We start from the raw sequence: 18986 nt of genomic DNA, 5'->3' as shown, positions 1-18986 counted from the left end.
AAAAGCAAAAGTATAATAATAATAAATAACTCGACATAACATGGATTTGTATGGTGTCCCAAAAGTGTGGGTACATAGGGGAAATGAACACATTTTAGCTAAATGTATTTACAAAACATCATCTACATGATTGCGATTTCATTGTAAACAGTCGTCTCTCCCACTGATGATGGACTTGTGTCAGCACATCTGGCGTAATGCATGTAATTGCATGTTCCAACTCTGTCGTCGCAACCGTACAACAGCTTCCTGAACCAGCCGTGAGAATGATTTCAAGACGTTTTATATATATATATATATATATATATATATATATATATATATATATAAACTAAGTATGAAACATTTTGGAAGACATGTTGCTAAAAAGGCTGCATTTCCCTTTTGTACGGAAACTTTTGGGACACCCTATACTCTAACTCCTTCATCTTGCTTCCTGTCTCACTTTAAATCAGTTCGGATCCTGGAGCTCACAAGTAACTAAGTGAACAGAAAGAGAGGATATTCGGTGATATTTCTCCTTCAATGGTTATTTATTTATTTATGTTTCTTGAAAATGTAAAAAGAAACAGAAGCTACACTTTTATTTCAGAGTATTTTTTAAAAGTTTTATTGCAAATATAATAAAAAAATGCAAATATTTAAAGAAAATTATGTTAAATCTGATGAAAGAAAAAAAAAAATGTTCGGAAGATGTACCATCAGTAATATGTGGCATGGAAAAAGTCGATCTTAGAAAGGATTTGATGTGAAATCTCTGGTATCTCTATAAACAAGCACACGCGCACACACACATGCACACACACACACACACACAGTTACAGCTTCAAACAGAGCTTCAAAAAAAAAATAAAAAATACTTCCTAATGGAAGAAAGCTGACAGTTCCAGTTTGATCAGCCTTGACAGTACTTCATCATCAATTCTGGCTAGCACAAAAGAAGAAAAACAAATAGACAAATAAACATTTAAAATAGAGACATCTAGATATGATAAATAAACATGATGATTACAGAACTGTACCATATTAAGTAGCAACCCTTCCGGTTTAATGAATTGGATTAAACATTACAATATCCAGAAGGGTGACTTCCAAAGACAAATAATTAGTTGCTTACAGTATTAATGAATACACTGCACTTAATTAATCTGAAATAAAATTAAGACTAATAAATAAATTAGAAAGGGTTAAGACTGAACAGAAAAAAAAGGGGTCAGGGTGGAAAGATGAGACCAGTATGACTGTTGACTGGAAATAATGACATGGGGTCAAAGGTCACTTCCTGCCACTGTCAGGCACTAAGTAAATTCTCAGCTGCACATTCTACCTTGACAAAAGAAAAAAAAAAACCCACAAGACCAGGCACTGATGGTGCACAAGGCAGACATGTCATACAAAAAAACATTAAAAATACATCACTCTAAAGCATCAGGAACATTTTTAATAATCATAAATACAAGAAATAACGAAAGTGAACATAATGTAGGATGCAACGGCATGAAGATCCACTAGCACAGCAAACAGAATCCTAGAGGCCGATAAAAAATACCATGAGGATGACTAGGCAGGACTGCTAAGAGTGGTTTAGTAAAAAATAAACCGTTTCCCTACAGAATAGAATCCCTATCAGCTATGGAAAAGGTCAGAAAACATACACAGTACATACTAAAGTACAATAATTCATTAAGTCCTCACAGAGGATTCTTCTTTTCGCAGAAAAATGTTTCTCTTTTCTCGCAATCAAGGCTAAAAATATATATCTAATTGGCATCAGGTGATTTAAAGATGAAAAAGGCACGTGGTGAGCTGCTCTTTTTTAAAGACCAGCGTTCCTTCCAGTCTTCCTCTGCTGAGTATTCAAGTGTGTGCTTTACAGGAAGAGTAATGGAGGGTCTCTATGTGGGGCCATCAGCCTTGTTAAATAATCTTCACTGCATGGGTACGTATCTGTGTGTGTGTATATATGTATGTGTGCGTGTGTGTGTGTGTTCTCATGGTCTGGAGAGCTGTGTGTAGACAGGCTGCTGGTCCCAGTGCTGGGGGCTGTGGCCTGATTGGGTCTCGGTGATGGGGGTGTACATGGGCCTCTGGCTGGGACTCATGTAGTTAAAGGTGGAGTAAATCGAGCTCTGGCCTGCTGAGTAATAGGAGGTGGCGCTGCCTTGTTGGTCGGTGTAGTCATACTGTGGCCGGTTGATGCATGATGGGAAGGCAGAGGATGAAGTGGAAGTGGTGTAGTGCTGCAGGTTAAAGGAGCCATAATGGGTAGGACTCAGCTGCTCGGTTTTGATGTGCGTTGTCCTCTGTTGGCTCTGATCCTCACCAGGGCTTGCAGCACCCACCTGAGGGCTGGAGCTCGGGCTCTTGGCCATCCAACCGGTGGGCGCTGAGCCCATCCAGCCGTGCCCGGGGTGCCCGTTAGGTGGCAGGTACTGGTCAAACTCGGCCACGTCAAAGCTCTCCATGTGTGAGATGACGTCGCTGCTCAGTTCACCCAGGTCCACGTCACGGAAGTCGATGTTAAGCTGACGCTGCCCGCCAGAGCCAACAGTTACTCCGATGCCATCCGGGAGTGGGCGGCCCTCGCATTTTGGCTCACTTTTGCCTGTCTGAGCGTCAATTTTGGGGGTAGTGGGCGGAGTCGGGGGACCCTGAGACTGGCCTGTGTGTTAAGTACAGTACAGCTGAACACATCTGAAGCAACACTTGCCATAAACTAACAAATTCTGGACCAGGATTCAGAATACCAGAATATTTCTTCATTTCTAACTGCGTTATTCACAAATATCCTCATCACTATACGATATTACCAAATACAACGTGTAACAATTCAGTTAAAACTTAGTTATACACTGTGGCATCGGCATTGTCTCCTTACCTGACTGCTCGCTGGGGGAGTGCACCTCTCCCATGCTGGATGCTGGAGAATCGGCCTGCTGCAGTGCCTTGAAGATGGCATTGGTGGAGACGTGTGTGTGCTCAGCACCCTCTTCCCCCTCGCCCTGACCATTCTTGGCTGATTTCCTTCGCCGTGGCTGGTACTTGTAGTCCGGGTGATCCTTCTTGTGCTGCACACGCAGGCGCTCAGCCTCTTCTACGAATGGACGCTTCTCCACATCGTTCAACAATCTGCGCAAAAGGGGGGGGGGGGGGGGGGGGGGGGGAGTGAGCATGAGTGGAACATTTAAAATAATATTTAGGGCATAAACTATCTTACATAACAAAACCTGTGGTATTAACACCCTACTGAACGCTGTAAGAGTTCATTCAGAGTGAACTGAGAACTGTGTTATTAGACCCGAGCTATTAAGACTGACATGCTGCTGTGTGATTATTTTTTTCTGTAGACTGCTAATATAAGCATTTAAATCACAGTTGACTCAAACTGGCGCCATCCTCCATAACTTCATACCCCCTCTTCAAATAAATAAAACAATGACTGGACCCTCTTTAAAGAAGTTTTCTTTAACTAACATAAGTTTAATAAAAAGTTCATTTCCCTGCTGATTTACCTCCATAACTTGCCCAGGGTCTTGCTCAGCTCGGCGTTGTGCAGATGAGGATACTGATCTGCGAGTTTGCGGCGCGCGGCCTGCGCCCACACCATGAACGCGTTCATGGGCCTTTTCACGTGTGGCTTGTTTTTGCTGGCGCCGTGCACGCGCACCGGTACAGGCACGAGCGTCCAGTCGTAGCCCTTGAGCACCTGCGACACGGCCTCGCGGATGCACTGCGGGAACTTCTCACTGTTCTCGTGCTCGTCGTCCACGTCCTTTTTCAGCTCGACACCATTATCGCGCGCGCGCCCACCGCCGCTCTCCACGTCCGAGCACGAACCCGAGCCGCTAGGAGAACTCGCCGAATCCTCGGACATGCTCGGACTCGGTGCGTCCTTCTCTTGCTCATCCGTCATCTTGAGGTAGGGGTCGAGGAGATTCATACGAGACGCTTTTCGGGTCGGGGGGTAAGTTTAAAAAAAAAAAAAAAAAAAAAAAAAAAGTTAATGCGGCTCGAGACGGCCTTTAAAAAGTCCGCGGAGTTTTTTTTCTTACTCACTAACACACTTTCAGCGCACCTCCGACTCCTAATAATATTTCACACCTCAATAACTCGAAGTTTCTTTTTCCCCACCCGGGCGACTTGAGCCGCGTCACAGCGTCCGCAATCCACTGATGCGCGTGAAGTCACTTCAGAGAAAGCGCTCCTTTCTTCGGGTCCCGCGCGCGCGTGCTGCTTTATTTCCAAGTGGTGTCCGAAACCTGCGCTACGTGAGAGGCGCACGCGGTCTTTATAAGAGCGCACGCGTGGTGATTGGACGAGCTCAGAACTGCGCGCGCGTCACGCCTCTGAACCCGACACTTCCCCGGTCTCCTCCTCCGCCTCGCCAATTACTGCTCCCAATTTCGCGTTTCCATCAGGCTGAGGCAAAGCTGCGTTTTTTTTTATTTGAAATGTATTTGATGTGCGTGTGATTACAGAGTGTATCGGATTATTCCTTCATGAAGAGTTCCCTGCAACACGCACTGCTGAGCTATAAAGGACAGTGTTCGTGTTTTGTTCTTGTATTAAATATAAGTTTAGGCATTTTTATCCGACTCATTTTTACCTTTATAGTCACTAACTAGATGTCACGTGCTGCTAACTGACAGCAGGGTTTCCGTGAGCTCAGGCTTGTTTGTCATTTATTAACGTTTCCTACAAAAGTAAACACACTAGTTGTGTTTTAGGAACCGTGGATGCTCCCCAAATCCGTTGTGATTGAGCTTTGGTGTGCTTTTAAAGATCGTCCACAGGGGGCGCGAGCGACCCGGAGAAAACCCCGCGAGCACTGGGAGTGTGTAATGACGGAGCCGAGCAGCTCACACACTCCTGTTAGCGTTATGCTTGTTTGATAGCTGCCAAAGGCGAGTGTAGAGATACTCAATATATACACGTCTGAAAATGGAAAATCTCTCTCTCGCTCTCTCTCTCTCTCTCTCTGACTCTCTCTGCCTGTCTCTCTCTCTTTCTCTCTCTGTCTCTCTCTCTCTCTCTCTCTCTCTCTCTCTCTCTCTCTCTCTCTATCTGTCTCTCTGCCTCTGTCTCTCTGTCTGTCTGTCTGTCGGTCTCTCTCTGTCTGTCTCTGTCTGTCTCTCTCTCTCTCTCTCTCTCTCTCTCTCTCTCTCTCTCTCTCTCTGTAGACTGTGTAGTAAAATGACCAAAAGCCCATCTTCAGAAAAGCTGAAAACTAGACTGCTTCGGAAGATCCTTTCATTCATCGTTGGACTGTTTCATTTTTGGTTTATTTTAGGGTCCATCATATCCAGGTCTGTGGTGATAAGTTTAATTACCCCCCTCCCCCCACCCCATCTCTCTCAAAGACACACACACACTCAGGCAGAGCGAGAAAAGCACACTTCTGGATGTTGTTACCTTGTTTGCTTGCTCAGTGTCAAGCTCTCGCAATGCGGAATCAGTCAGTAATCCTATCTGCCCCGCCACCTTAATTAAGGCCCCACTTCCAAATACAGAAAACCAACTATGCGAGTCTCGATTCCTCTGTACCTTGTCATGCTGCGTTTATTTACACTGACCATGCTTATTTAAGTTATTCACTTGAAGCGCAAACAGAACAGACCTTCTTAGTACTCTTGTCAGTCGCACATTCGTTCTTGTACTAGCAGTACGCTGCTAATAGGAAGCGGAGGCTTCAGTTTATTTTAAAACGGCATTTAGGGAAACATCGTGCTCGCCCTTTTCAGCAGCTAATCTCATAATATATGCTTTTTCAGTCTATTAGGAACAACAACAAGGCTTTTACACCGTTTAATCTGGAACTGAAGGAACAACGTCACACAGCAGACACTAGGCTGAGTGCCGTCGCTGTGAGCTTGTAAACATGTTTAGCTAGGTCTGTCTTGTGGTATTGTGAATAACTGAAGGTTTGTATAAAATAGTTTGAATAGATTCCTACTATTAGGGTTACTGTTAAACTGTTATTAATGTGTAATATAGTGTGATAGTGTCCTCTGTTTATCCTTTGACTTGTAAAGCTGTATCATTCATGACTGTTTTGTTCTGAGCACCAGCATACAGTGCATTACTGTCAAAATACGCTGCAGATGTGTTATAGAAATTCATTCATTCATTCACTCATCTTTAGTAATCGTCCTTCATCCTGTTCAGACTCACGGTGGATTAAGATCTGTTCTCCAGTACACTGGGTGTGAGACAGGAATATACTCTGGACAGCTCACCAGCCCAGTGCAGTGCACTGTGTACACGCACAATCACACTTAGGGGTAATTTAGAGTCGTTAGTCCACCTACCAGCATGTTTTTGTGAAGTCGGAGGAAACCGGAAAACCTGGAGGAAACACACAGGGACAGGATTCAAAATCTCCACACCTGAGGATGATGGAACCAGGGACTCTACTGCTAACGCTACCTGCTGTGTCACCATGGTGCTGTTACTGTACAGATGATTGTATTGAATATGAATGACAGCTGGTCAGTGATAGAAGTGATAATGTAGTTTGATGTTGTGTATATTAAGTATATTTTTTTTGCAATTAATAGATGTTTTAAAAAGTGTTATTTGAACCCCTTAAACATTTAAAAAAATTAATTAACAGACTGATAATTTTCTATACCGACACCTCTGACACTAGTGTGAAAAAAAAAAAAAAATCCACAAAAATACTCTGCTCTCATAGATATCAAACAATTGCAAACAAAACACAGGCTTGTCAAAATAAATAAATACATAAATAAGTATATTTGTTAAATATAGGTGTGCAACAATTATTGGCACCCTTTTAGTCAATACTTTGTGCTGCCTCCTTTTGCCAAGATAACAGCTCTGAGTCTTCTCCTATAATGCCCGATGAGGTTGGAGAATACATGGAAAGGGATCAGAGTCTACAGGATCTCTCCAGATCCTTCAGATTTCGAGGTCCACGCAGGTGGACTCTCTTCTTCAGTTCACCCCACAGGTTTTCTATGGGGTTCAGGTCAGGGGACTGGGATGGCCATGGCAGGACCTTGATTTTGTGGTCAGTAAACCATTTTTGTGTTGATTTTGATGATGTTTTGGATCATTGCTCTGCTGGAAGTCCAACCACAGCCCATTTGAATCTTTCTGGCAGAGGCAGTCAGGTTTTCATTTAATATCTGTTGATATTTGATGGAGTCCATGATGCCATGTATCCTAACAAACTGTCCAGGTCATCTGGCAGAAAAACAGCCCAAAATATTAAAGATCCTCCTCCATATTTAACCGTGGGCATGAGGTACTTTTCCATACGGCTACCTCTCTGTGTGCACCAAAACCACCTCTGGTCTTTATTACAAAAAAGCTCTATTTTGGTTTCATCTGACCATAGAACCCAATCCCATTTGAAGTTCCAGTAGTGTCTGGCAAACTGAAGACGCTCGAGTTTGTTTTTGGATGAGAGTAGAGGCTTTTTTCTTGAAACCCTTCCAAACAACTTGTGGTGATGTCGGTGACTTCAGATTGTAGTTTTGGAGACTTTCTAACTGCAAGACACAACTAACTTCTGCAGTTCTCCAGCTGTGATCCTTGGAGATTTTTTGTCCACTCGAACCATCCTCTTCACAGTGTGTTGAGACGATATAGACACGCGTCCAATTCCAGGTCGATTCATAACATTTCCAGTTGACTGGAACTTCTTACTTATTGCCCTGATGGTGGAAATGGGCATTTTCAATGCTTGTGCTATTCTCTTATAGACACGCCCCATCTTGTGAATCTCAACAACCTTTTTCCGCACATCGCAGCTATATTCCTTGGTCTTACCCATTGTTATGAATGACTAAATAAATTTGCCTATGTATTACCTCACATTTATGCACCTGTGAAACAGGAAGTCATGGTTGAAGAATTTCCTGTTCCTAGTCACCCAGGTGTACTAAAAAATGTAAAATAAATGGGAATATACTTGAAATATATTTTTCTCATATGAATTCATAGGGGTGCCAATAATTGGTGCACACCTATATTTAACAAATATATTTTTTGGATAAACCTGTGTTGTGTTTACAATTGTTTGATATCCATGAGAGCAGAGCATTTTTGTGATTTTTTATTTTTTTTTTTTAAACAAAAGATCAAAAGGTTAAAAAATAAAGATAATTTTTCACAGACTTCTTTGCTCACATTTACCAAGGGTGCCAATATTAGTGGAGGGCAGTGTAATAGGTTAATATACAGGCTCCTTCTAATATTATTTCTACATTAACAACTCATTCACAGGGACTAATAATAAATGTATTTTTTATTTATTTATTTATTTATTTTTTAAATGTGTCTTTAACAAAGAAAAATATATAATTGTTGATATGGTGAAGCTTTCTCTTAGGAGATGTTTATTTATCATTTATGGAAGGAGTCTCCAGTGTCAGTGCTTTGTAACAGTCAGTGTATTTTCCACCAAGGGAAAGTCTTTAGGATAGAGTTTTTTTTTTTTTTAATAAACGTCAAGAGAGAGAAAATAGAGAGGCTGGTGAGGGAGCAACAACTTGGGGTTGCTAATACTTAATCCACACTACCCCACCCTGTTGTTGATTATGTTCCCATAACAGCACGCCCTGTTGTGTTTAATTTCACAGTGCATTCATTTTACATCGTGTCATGGATTCAAATTGTTCAGTGTTTGCAGCACTTTTCAGTCTAACCTAGTTTCTCATTTTGAATTTATAATGAATGCAGCTATCCGGCCTACTTAATACTATACCTTATTATTGGTGCCTCTCCCTGGTCTTTTAGTCAAACTTGTCTAACTGCCTTGGTCAAACTGGAGAAAAAAAAACGTCTTGGCCAGCGGCTGAAATGCAAAAGAGCTTGGGAAACTTCTCATCTGGACTTGGCGGTGCAGTGTGAAGGCCCAGAGTAAACAGTAGAGGTAAATCTCTAACTCATGCTCGCCATTCCTCTCCGAATCTCGCCAGCATGCTTGAGGAAAGTTCTCACTTTTCAGTTGTTATCCTCTGAAGAAATAAATAATGTTCATCTCATTTTGATGTACTAGGGAGTAGAATTGTATTGGAGTGTGCTGATGTGCACTTTGAGGTATGTGGGATCTAGGGATCTTGGTTATCAGTGGTTATATGAGACTGAAATCTGTGATTTATGACTGTTTGCTCAGTAACAGCAGATCAGAGAATTTAGTCTGTTTACTTACACACGTCACTCTGCTCAGGGGGAAGTTCACATCAGGCTTCAGACACCTCTCCGGCGGTTCTTATTTTATAGCTTACATCTATTTTAGATGGTCTACCATAAACCACAGTGAATGAAAATTGCACTGCTATTTTGATTTATTCATGGAACAGTGCTCATTTATCAGATTATCCTTATATAAACAACAGCAGAAATAATATTACATAAGACACACAGAAGCCATTTCCGTGTTTGGTGATGATCCCAATGGCAGTGTCTGTTTCTGTGTGTGCATATGTGTGAGGGAACATAAGAGAATGTATAAACTTGTGAATGGTTCCTGTAATATAAGCTTTTCTTGTTTAAGAAAAAATAAATTGTGTCAAAACGACTCAAAGGATATATTAGGGTCAAGAATTGAAGTGCAAGGATATACATATACTGTAGTATATAAACAGCAAAGAAACCCTATGCCAAGTTAAAAGTACTAATGATAGCTCCACGCTGTTATACATTCGTCTAGGAAAGATATGAATCACTACTTCTCAGCATGCATACACATGATGCAATGCCCAAGCAATCAGTTACGCTGAAGCATCTAATGAATTACAGTATAAAACATTATCCTACAATCATCCAAGTTTGTATTTTAAGGAACTAGAATTTATTGAAATGTTTTGTGGTCTAACAATCAAATAAGAACTTTAAGATAGATTTAGTATAGCCCTTTTAGTTGACCTTGGATTGTGCTCCAGTAACCATAGAACACAGTCCCAATGCTTACTGTGATATCATACTGATGTGCTAAACCTATCCAGGCTCGACTTTAAAGGGGACCTATTATGCAAAATTCACTTTGAAATGGTGTTTGAACATAAATCTGTGTCAGCAGAGTGTGTACAGGACCACTGTACAATGTTAAAAATCCACCCACTCTTTTTCTTAGATTCCCAATAAATCATAAAGTGTCTCAAAACGAGCCGTTTGAATTTTCATCCTAAATTGACGTCACGTTGTAACAAGCCCCGCCCAGGGATTATGTACTATTAGCATAGCTCCTCCCCTGAGTGAGCTGCACATAGCCCGCCTTGTTTTATGCGCTGGAGCAGCTACAGTGATGAGAAGAATGTCTCAGCGTAGTAAGCTTTGTAAGTGTTCTGTTGTTGGCTGTAAGAACGAACATTAGAGTCTTCATGTACTCCCGGCATCAGGGACACTGAAGATGCAGTGGAATAGTTTTATTTTTGAAGGAAATGTGCCCCCCAAAATAGCTAAATTCGTATACGTTTTTTGCAAATCATTTCATACCAGACTTCTTTGTCAAGGAGGGTTAATACAAAGCAGGATTTGCTAAAAACTTGATTCTCAAGAATGGATCGATACCAAATGTTCGTGATCCAGCTTCATATCCAGAAGATATTAGTATCGCACTTTATATTTTGTGAATGTTTGCAAATTGCCTTTCCGAATGAACTTGTTAGCAGATTCCACGGATAACGTGGCTAATTACCATGGTCTCTGATTGTATTCACGGAGACCAGGGCTATTTCGTCATTTTTATTTTTAACCCGGAAACACCTTTATTTTTTTATGCACAATATAGTAAGGTGATTGTCTTTTTGAAAATTGTGTACATTTTGTGCGAATCATTTTACTGCTTTTTGAATAAGCTTGTTAGCAGATTTCACGGCTAATGTAGTATCCGAAGCACGAGCTGTTCACTTCCAGAAAGGGGGGTGGAGGAGCAGCAGCTCATTTGCATTTAAAAAGACACACGAAAACAGTGTGTTTTTGCTTCCACCCGAAGAGGGGCATTTTCAGCATGGTATAACAAATGATCCGTGGAGTATTTTGAGCTGAAACTTCACAGACACATTCTGGGGACACCAGAGACTTATATTATATCTTGTAAAAAGGCTTAAGATAGGCCTCCTTTAAGGTATACTGCGTTAACCTGTTGTATTTTAAACATATAATGGATATGCCCTGTGATGTCTTCATAGTTGTCAGAGATGCAAAGTTTTAAAAAATTACCTGCCTAACACTACTCCTAATTCAGATTAAGACATTTAATTCACATTTTATTTGATGATTTTTTTATTTCATGCACACAGAAATGGAAAAGCCATGATTTTCTTGGACATGATTTTACAGTTAGCGGAGGTTATTCACCTTTAGGCCCCTCAAGTAATTCAATTTCTAGCGTCGTCTTCTTCATTTAGGGTTTAACATGGTCCATCTGGAGATCACACTTTTTAAAATGTGTTTTTCCAGATGGACCTTGTATAGCTCCTTTACAGGCAGCTAGAAAGAGGCAAACATGAGGTTCAAAAGGTCTACATGGGCTTACGTAGTTCTTACTTGGGTGTAGACTGATATACATAGTGGCAGACATAGTCTCCAGAAGTCTCCTCTTCTTCACCGTATTACGGAAAATGCGTATAGCTGTGTATGCAAGATGTGAAGTAAATGAGATCACACACAAATGTTCAACAACAGTAATGACATCATCAGTCATGGAAGGATTTCGAGGAACCTGGTCCTCGGGACTCACTTCCCTGCACTCCCAACACACCTGAAGCAACCCATGGTGGAGTTCAGGGTAATTAGTTGATCCATCTGATACTGATCTATTCACACCTACAATATACAGTCAGTGCATTTTCTGAAGGATGCCAAGAACTGCTTGTGACGGTATCTTTAGGGAAAACTGGAAACTGTGCAAGGCAGTGAGTCCTCAATAATAGAGTTTGGAAATCCAGGTTTAGACTATATAATCAGTAAAAGTTGGTTGAATAAACCAGGTTGTATACAACATATAAACTTATAAATCGATTTAGGAATACTATATCACACCAACTTATAGTCCTTTGCTCATACTGGCATGTTATTTGTTTCTCTGAAAACCTGTCCTTAGCTCTGGATCCAAGTTTTGTAGCTGATGATGGTGGAGAGAGCTGTCTATAACACTGCTCCAAAATAACTCTTCAGTTGGGTTGAGATCTGTTGACTGTGGAGGTCATAGTATATTCCTGACATAATTTTCATCTTCATCAAACATTCAGTGAGCCCTTGTGTCCTGTGGATGGAGTCATCCTGGAAGAGACCACGCCCATCAGGATGGACGTTTTTTTATCACAGGTTAAAAGTGATCAGTTAGAACTTTTCAGTGACTCTTCGATTTTCAGTGACTCTTCTCTCTAAGTGGACAAGTGGAACCAAACCATGCCAACGTACATACATGTCCATAAGAATTTAGATCAGTGGTCACCAACCTTCATCCTTGAGATCTACATTCCTGCAGGTTTCATCTCCAAGCAGAATTTAACACACCTGTTTTAGGTGACCAAGAATTACTTAAGGCAATGATTAGATGGTCAGGTAGGCATGATTAAGATTGGAGCTAAAGTCTTCAATGAATTAGATCTCCAGGAACAAGGTTGACCACTGATTTAGACAATGACACAGTTTTAATAATTCTGCCTCTGTACACCACCACAATGGATTTGAAATGAAACAATCAAATGTAATTGAAGTGTAGACTTTCAGCTTTAATTAAAGGGGTTTAACATATATACTGCATTAACCATTTAGAAATTAGGAGTCAGTCACACAACCTCAACCCAATTGAGCATGCTTTTCACTGCATGCTCTGAAGACAAAAATGGAGGCAGAAAGCCCCACAAACAAGCTGCAATGGAAGGCAGCTGCAGTAAAGGCCTGGCAAAGCATCTCAAGGGAGAAAATTCAGCATTTCATAATGTCCATGGATTCCAGACTTCAGGCAGTCATTCACTGTGAAGGATTTGCATGCAAGAATTAAAAATAATCCTTATATTTATGATTATCAGTTTGTCCAAGTACTTTTGAGCTTGTGAAAATGTAGGGACTCAGTATGGCTTTAATTCCTAAACAGTTAATGCAATATTTTCTGTTAAACTTGTTGAACTGAAGCTGAACGTTTACACTTCAATCACATCTTGATTGCTTCATTTCAAGCCCATTGTACAGACGCAAAATTACGAAAACTGTGTCACTGTCCAAACACTTATGGACCTGACTGTAATACATTACCCCAATTACGTTATTATATATTGACCATTATATTTACAGTATAAGCAGGGTAAAGTAACTCAGTGTGACAAATGAAAGAATGGGGTGTGGTCAGGCAAAGTGTTCATGACAATAAGTTTAGTCTGGAGGAAGCTTTGGTTCAGCTCCATATCAATGTGAAATCACAGCGCTGACACTGTCTCCAAGAAAGACTGAGTCAAAGCATGTGGTATACTTTCCATGTTCTGTCTGTGGGTAAGAAATAGATTGGCTTTTATGATGATTTTAGGATTAAGTAATGATGGCATCTAATACGCTATTAATTTCAGTTTCAGAAGGAAACTATGCTACAGGTCCAAGGCCAACGCTCTTCTCCTTAGCTGTATATTTTATATAAAATATACTTTTATATAAAATATAGAGTATTAAAAATATATATACTTTAACTGTATATTTTATAATTACATTCCAGAGAATATTACAAATGTCTTTAGAAAGTCACATGGTTGTAAATGTGATTATTTCCCTTAGTCATTTTGTCAGTTTAGGTAAACATGATTATATTTATGTTGTGTATCCAGGGTGTCCTGTGCTGCTTGAAGATTATATCCTGTTAAATAAACTCTGGTCTTAATAAAATGGAGAACTTGACTATATTTGACTATATCTTTCCTTAATAATCTAAGCTATGATGATGTTTGTGCGTGGACAATTTGTCCCACTGCCAGTTAATATTTGAAAATCAGAAGCATTTATTTGTCATGCAATGTCCACTGAATGAGCGTGTCACTGCGGAAATCATGATGACTAACATTCGGCTAAGACTCAGTGTGTGACGGAGCTTTTTACTCTTTCCTTTCCATTTTCTTGACAACCAGATTCTGCTTTTGTATTTGTTTGCCATGTCTCAATTTAATGCTCATATTTAGCCCATTCCGTTGTTTACAGACATGACAATAGTTCATCTTCCGTATATGCTTTATCCTGGTCAGTATCACTGTGATTATGAAAGCAATCCCGGGAACGCTGGGCATTGGGTGGGAATACACTTTTGATGGTCTCATTGGAACACATTCACATCTAGGGGAAATTTAGCATATTTAGTCTACCTAGCAACATGTTTTGGGAGGTGGGAAGAAACCAGAGAACCTGGAGGAAACCCATACAGACATTATCCCAAGCTCAGGATCGTTACTGGGGACCCTGAAGCTGTCATGCAGCAACATCCCCTGGTGCACCTCTGTGTCTCCCCTATCCATAATGTGTCACAGTTTTTTTCTTATTACAATAGATGTCTTTTACAAGATGCACAAGTGTGTAAGTATTTGCATGTTGTATGTTAGTTGTATGTTAGTGGTACTGAATGTTAGTAGTTTAAATGTTATTTACAAATTCAGAAAGTCATATCTAATGTGTAGTATATTTTAAAGTGGTGTGATACAGCAATTTCTCGATTATGAATTTCTCCAATTCATTAAGATTTGTAACAAAGCCATAGATCCCCCTCCCCATCCCCCCCACCTTGCTCTCTCTCTCTCTCTCTCTTTTTTTCTCTCTCTCGGCCCCTAGCTCTCTCCTCGCCCAATGAAAGGCCCTTTTCTTTTCGACAGAGCCACTGTGATACCTGTGCATGCCAGTTTAATGAAGAAGTGATGATATCCAATGGTTTTGGCCATTGGCCTGGTCCAACCCACAATCATTCCTGCCCTGCAGGCCTTTTTCCATTTCCCCACACGAAGAAGGAGTACTCAGACCTTAAAAATTTGGTGCATCCCAAAAGGTTTTGAAAGATGACTTCTTGTGAGAATAATTTGTAATAAATAACAGGTCTTTGTTAAAACTTAATGCAAAACATAAAAAAATGTAGCACCTACAAGGAGACGGTGACGTGTTGGCAAAATACAGAGTGTGTATTCAGTAGTTGGCCAACGGCAAGGTAGATAAAGAGCCAATCAGTATTACCAAAGTAGAAAAAAGTACTTAACAAATGTGTCCACTGAGCATATTTGGCAGATAAAATATTTATACTTTATTTACACATTCATTTGAATTTCTGAATCAATACTTTTTGCAATATTGGTTGCATTTGTAAACCAGTGTGTTAAAGCTGCCACACACTTGCAGTGAATTCTGGGATTATAACATGTAAGGAATAAAACATGATGGGGCATGCTGTTATAGGAAAATAATTAATGATGGGGTTTTGTGAAGCAGGCTAACATGAGTGTGATTATTATCCATTAACAGTGCATCCTAAAACTCTTTTATTCTATTTATATAATAAGATGGAAAAAAAAATCGCAGCTTCTCACGTATTATAGAATACGTATTATAACAAGCATATTAGCACCACTGTCTGAGTTATACTGTTATCAAAAAAATGAACGAATGCTTTCTAACCAATCAGATTTGAGAATTGAGCAGTGCTCTGGTCTAAACAGTATGTACACATCCTTGCATTTTGAACCTTTGGGAAAACTTGAAGTTCGAGTAAGGGCACTAATTAGATGTGAATTCCAGTGTCTGAAACAGCACTGCACTTCCCAGTGGGCACCAAGTGACCAGACGTGCATTATTGCGCCAGCCAGGCCTTACTTAAATGGGATCATAAAAAAGTTGTTATTGGTCCATTTTAAGTCGATCCTGGGCTGCCTTGATGTGGCCCGTAAGTATAAATCGTTTTTATTCCACATTAAGTTTGACGTATTGTATATGACCACACCAGTCGTTATTTATATGCTTCCAAATGCTGTATTTAAAACATTCACTCTGACTGAAATTTCGACATTCCATTAACATATGTGGCAAAGACGTCTTTGTACTTATTGAGCTGACCTGCTAAGAAATGTTAACCTTGATAACGATGAGCTTAGTTTAGTTATGTATAAAGCACATTGAAAAACAACACAATTGCTGTCCAAGCAGTATAAAACAGATTTAAAACAAACATTTAGTATCGAATAACGATGGACAAATGAAAATTCCACATCCTCAGACAGAATTAAAATAAAAGTGGGTCTTCAGAGAAGATTTGAAAATGGCAACAGAGGGGGAAGATCTAATATGAAAAGAGAGACTATTCCAGAGCCTGGGAGCAGCTACCGAGAAAGCCCGGTCACCTTTAGTTTTAAAACGTGAACGAGGGACTGAGAGGAGTAGTTGACTGGATGATCAACGAGATACTGCGGCAGTATTCGGAGTAAGGAGATCGCATATGCACTGCGGAGCCATGCGAAGCTTTAGAACTGAATAGCAGAATTGTAAAATCAATTGGGGAGTTGACTGGCAACCAGTGTAAAGCGGCGAGGACAGGAGTAATGTGCTCATGTTTTCTGGTGCCAGTCAATAAATAAATATAATATGTGGCGTGGTAACACTGTGGCTCACAGTGCTGGTGCAGGAGTACCCCTGCCTTACACGTTTCAACGTTTCTCTTGCTCTAACACCCCCATGCTGATTAGGTAGGAGTTTGTAAATTAGCCTATCAGGTCTGATCCGGTGTGTTAGAGCAGTGGAGACAGCATAATATGCATTGGGAATCCCTAATTTAGCACAATCATACTAACTGCTCCCTACTAGCCATGCTATCATTTTTTTTTTTTCACTAGAAAAACGATGGCAGTCGAAATGGCCAAGAAGATAAATACTCAGCGGGTTGAAAAATAACTTTTCAGACCTATAACTAACCTTGTTCCACTAATAATATGTCAGCTCAACCACAACAGGACCTCAGAGATTTTGCATCCTGTAGGTTTAGAGGAGCGGCCTTGAGGAGTGAAGAAAACACGCCATTAGTTCTCTCTGCCCAGACAGAGGCTAATCGAGAGGAAATGGAGACGCCTGTGTGTGCCAGGGTCACATCCTCATCAGTGTTATTGAAGATGTCTTTTTTTTTGTAGATGAATGGAGGATCTACAGTTCCTGAGTACTGATAATATAAGGAAGGACAGTGAGGTTAACTGTGCTGTACAGAGTAATGCACAGAAAAGCTGGAGCTGCACACAAAGACAATAATAGGAAACAGACACTGTTACCACACAGATAGGACATTTAGATTTTTATAGCGAAATGAATGTAAAAAAAAACTAATTAAAAAAATAAATGAATGAAATATCCATTGTGTCTTCATCTCAATTTTTATTAATGTAAACTATATTTATTGATAACATAGTAGCTCTTTCTCTGTGTGTGAGTGTGTGAGTATGTGTGTGTGTGTGTGTGTGTGTGTGTGTGTGTGTGTGTGTGTGTGTTTATATCTTGGTGGACAGGAATACCTGATGGGTTTGACCTAGTGGGGACATAGCTATATATATATATATATTAAAAATATTTGATCATTTTTAATTGTGTAATTTATAGCCTACATATGAAGTAAAATTTTCCACATTACTAAAAAAAAAAAAAAAAACCCCAGATGCGACCCAGTTTTGACCCCTTTAAGCACCTTAAACATCATGAAATAAATTCTTCCTCATCCCAAATGGGGTTCATCCGTCAAATTATATTTGTTCTTATACTAGTTTAGTTTCGCACTCTGTTCAAACTGTATGAAGTTGTTCAATCTTAGACGGACTTCCTGACACACAGAGCATGTTTCTGGTACTCTGTGACACGAAGAACAAAAGTACATCGCGTTAAGGTAAGTAAACCAGTAGTGGGTGGCATCCTGAACCCAAATCATATTTCTCCCCAAAGAGTTTGTTATCAGAGTGCACAGTGGCTTAGTGGTTAGCACGTTCGCCTCACACCTCTAGGGTCCGGGGTCCGAGTCCTGCCGGGTCCCTGTGTGTGCGGAGTTTGCATGTTCTCCCCGTGCTGCGGGGGTTTCCTCCGGGTACTCCGGTTTCCTCCCCCAGTGCAAAGACATGCATGATAGGCTGATCAGCATGTCCAAAGTGTCCGTAGTGTATGAATGGGTGTGTGAATGTGTATGTGATTGTGCCCTGCGATGGATTGGCACCCTGTCCAAGGTGTAACCCGCCTTGTGCCCGATGCTCCCTGGGATAGACTCCAGGTTTCTCCGTGACCCTGAAAAGGATTAAGCGGTAGAAGATGGATGGATGGATGGATGGAGTTTGTTATCACTGTATGAATATCAGATGACTGTGTGGCCCAGAGTTAGAAGGCAGACTTTTAATATATTAAAAGTGATTTCAATGACAGTATAGTTCCAGCGTGATTTAGTTTATTCTACTATTTTATGAAATTGTTTGTGTAATGGTAGTGAGCCAATAAGAAACAATAAGAAAATTCTAGCTTTAAGCTTCTATTGCTTGTTAAATGTCAAATATTAAATGTCTTGAGTGATTGAGGGACAATATTTTGCTGTAAGTGGAACATTGTGTACATTTCCAGTTTGGCTAAACTATTCCTTAAGGTGTTGTAGAATCCTGGATTATAGACTATATATAGGTAGATAAACTGGAGGAATCTTGGGTGCCTTGCCATCCAGTCCAGCCTCTCTTCTTTTACCGTCTGAATACACAGTCAGTGCCTATAATTAAAATGCTGAGGTCACTGAGTCTGACCTTCTTTTCTTCTCCAGAGCAGAGCTAATGAAGCACGCACGCTTCAGGAACGGCCTCAGCTGAAGAAAAACAGAACTCCGGAATGGTTTGTTGCTGGATGGATCATACTGGGTCTCCAGGTAATCTTCCCAAACACATGTTCAGCAAAGAGTGGGAGCACAGTTGAAAATTGTACAATATTAAATTCAACTTTAACGTCATCGCAGTCACCCTGGTCAACTGGAAATACCTAGCACTGAGTCAACA

General features: G+C 40.5%; 1 protein-coding gene across 1 annotated transcript; it reads right to left on the bottom strand.

Annotated features, from left to right (window-relative positions):
- Positions 1–504: 504 nt before the first annotated feature.
- sox9a (SRY-box transcription factor 9a) lies at positions 505–4257 on the bottom strand. Its single transcript, XM_047159593.2, has 4 exons — positions 4102–4257; positions 3513–3948; positions 2879–3129; positions 505–2662 (listed from the first exon to the last, which is right to left on the bottom strand). The coding sequence occupies exons 2-4, from the start codon at positions 3938–3940 to the stop codon at positions 1992–1994; spliced, it is 1350 nt and encodes a 449-aa protein (XP_047015549.1). The 5' UTR covers positions 3941–3948; positions 4102–4257; the 3' UTR covers positions 505–1991.
- Between the last annotated feature and the right edge of the window lie 14729 nt (positions 4258–18986).

Source organism: Ictalurus punctatus, chromosome 13 (genome assembly GCF_001660625.3).
Source record: "Ictalurus punctatus breed USDA103 chromosome 13, Coco_2.0, whole genome shotgun sequence".
In the NCBI taxonomy this organism is placed as follows: Eukaryota; Metazoa; Chordata; class Actinopteri; order Siluriformes; family Ictaluridae; genus Ictalurus; species Ictalurus punctatus.
Note: the sequence above shows the minus strand (reverse complement) of the source record. Positions and strands in the feature narration are given on the sequence as shown.

Bases quoted from the DNA above. Each gene is read 5' to 3' on its own strand.
- sox9a (XM_047159593.2), bottom strand. From the start codon at position 3,940: ATGAATCTCCTCGACCCCTACCTCAAGATGACGGATGAGCAAGAGAAG. The intron at 3,130-3,512 runs GTAAATCAGCAG...CCTTTTGCGCAG, and splicing joins ACCCTGGGCAAGTTATGGAG to ATTGTTGAACGATGTGGAGA. The intron at 2,663-2,878 runs GTAAGGAGACAA...CTTAACACACAG, and splicing joins CTCCCCCAGCGAGCAGTCAG to GCCAGTCTCAGGGTCCCCCG.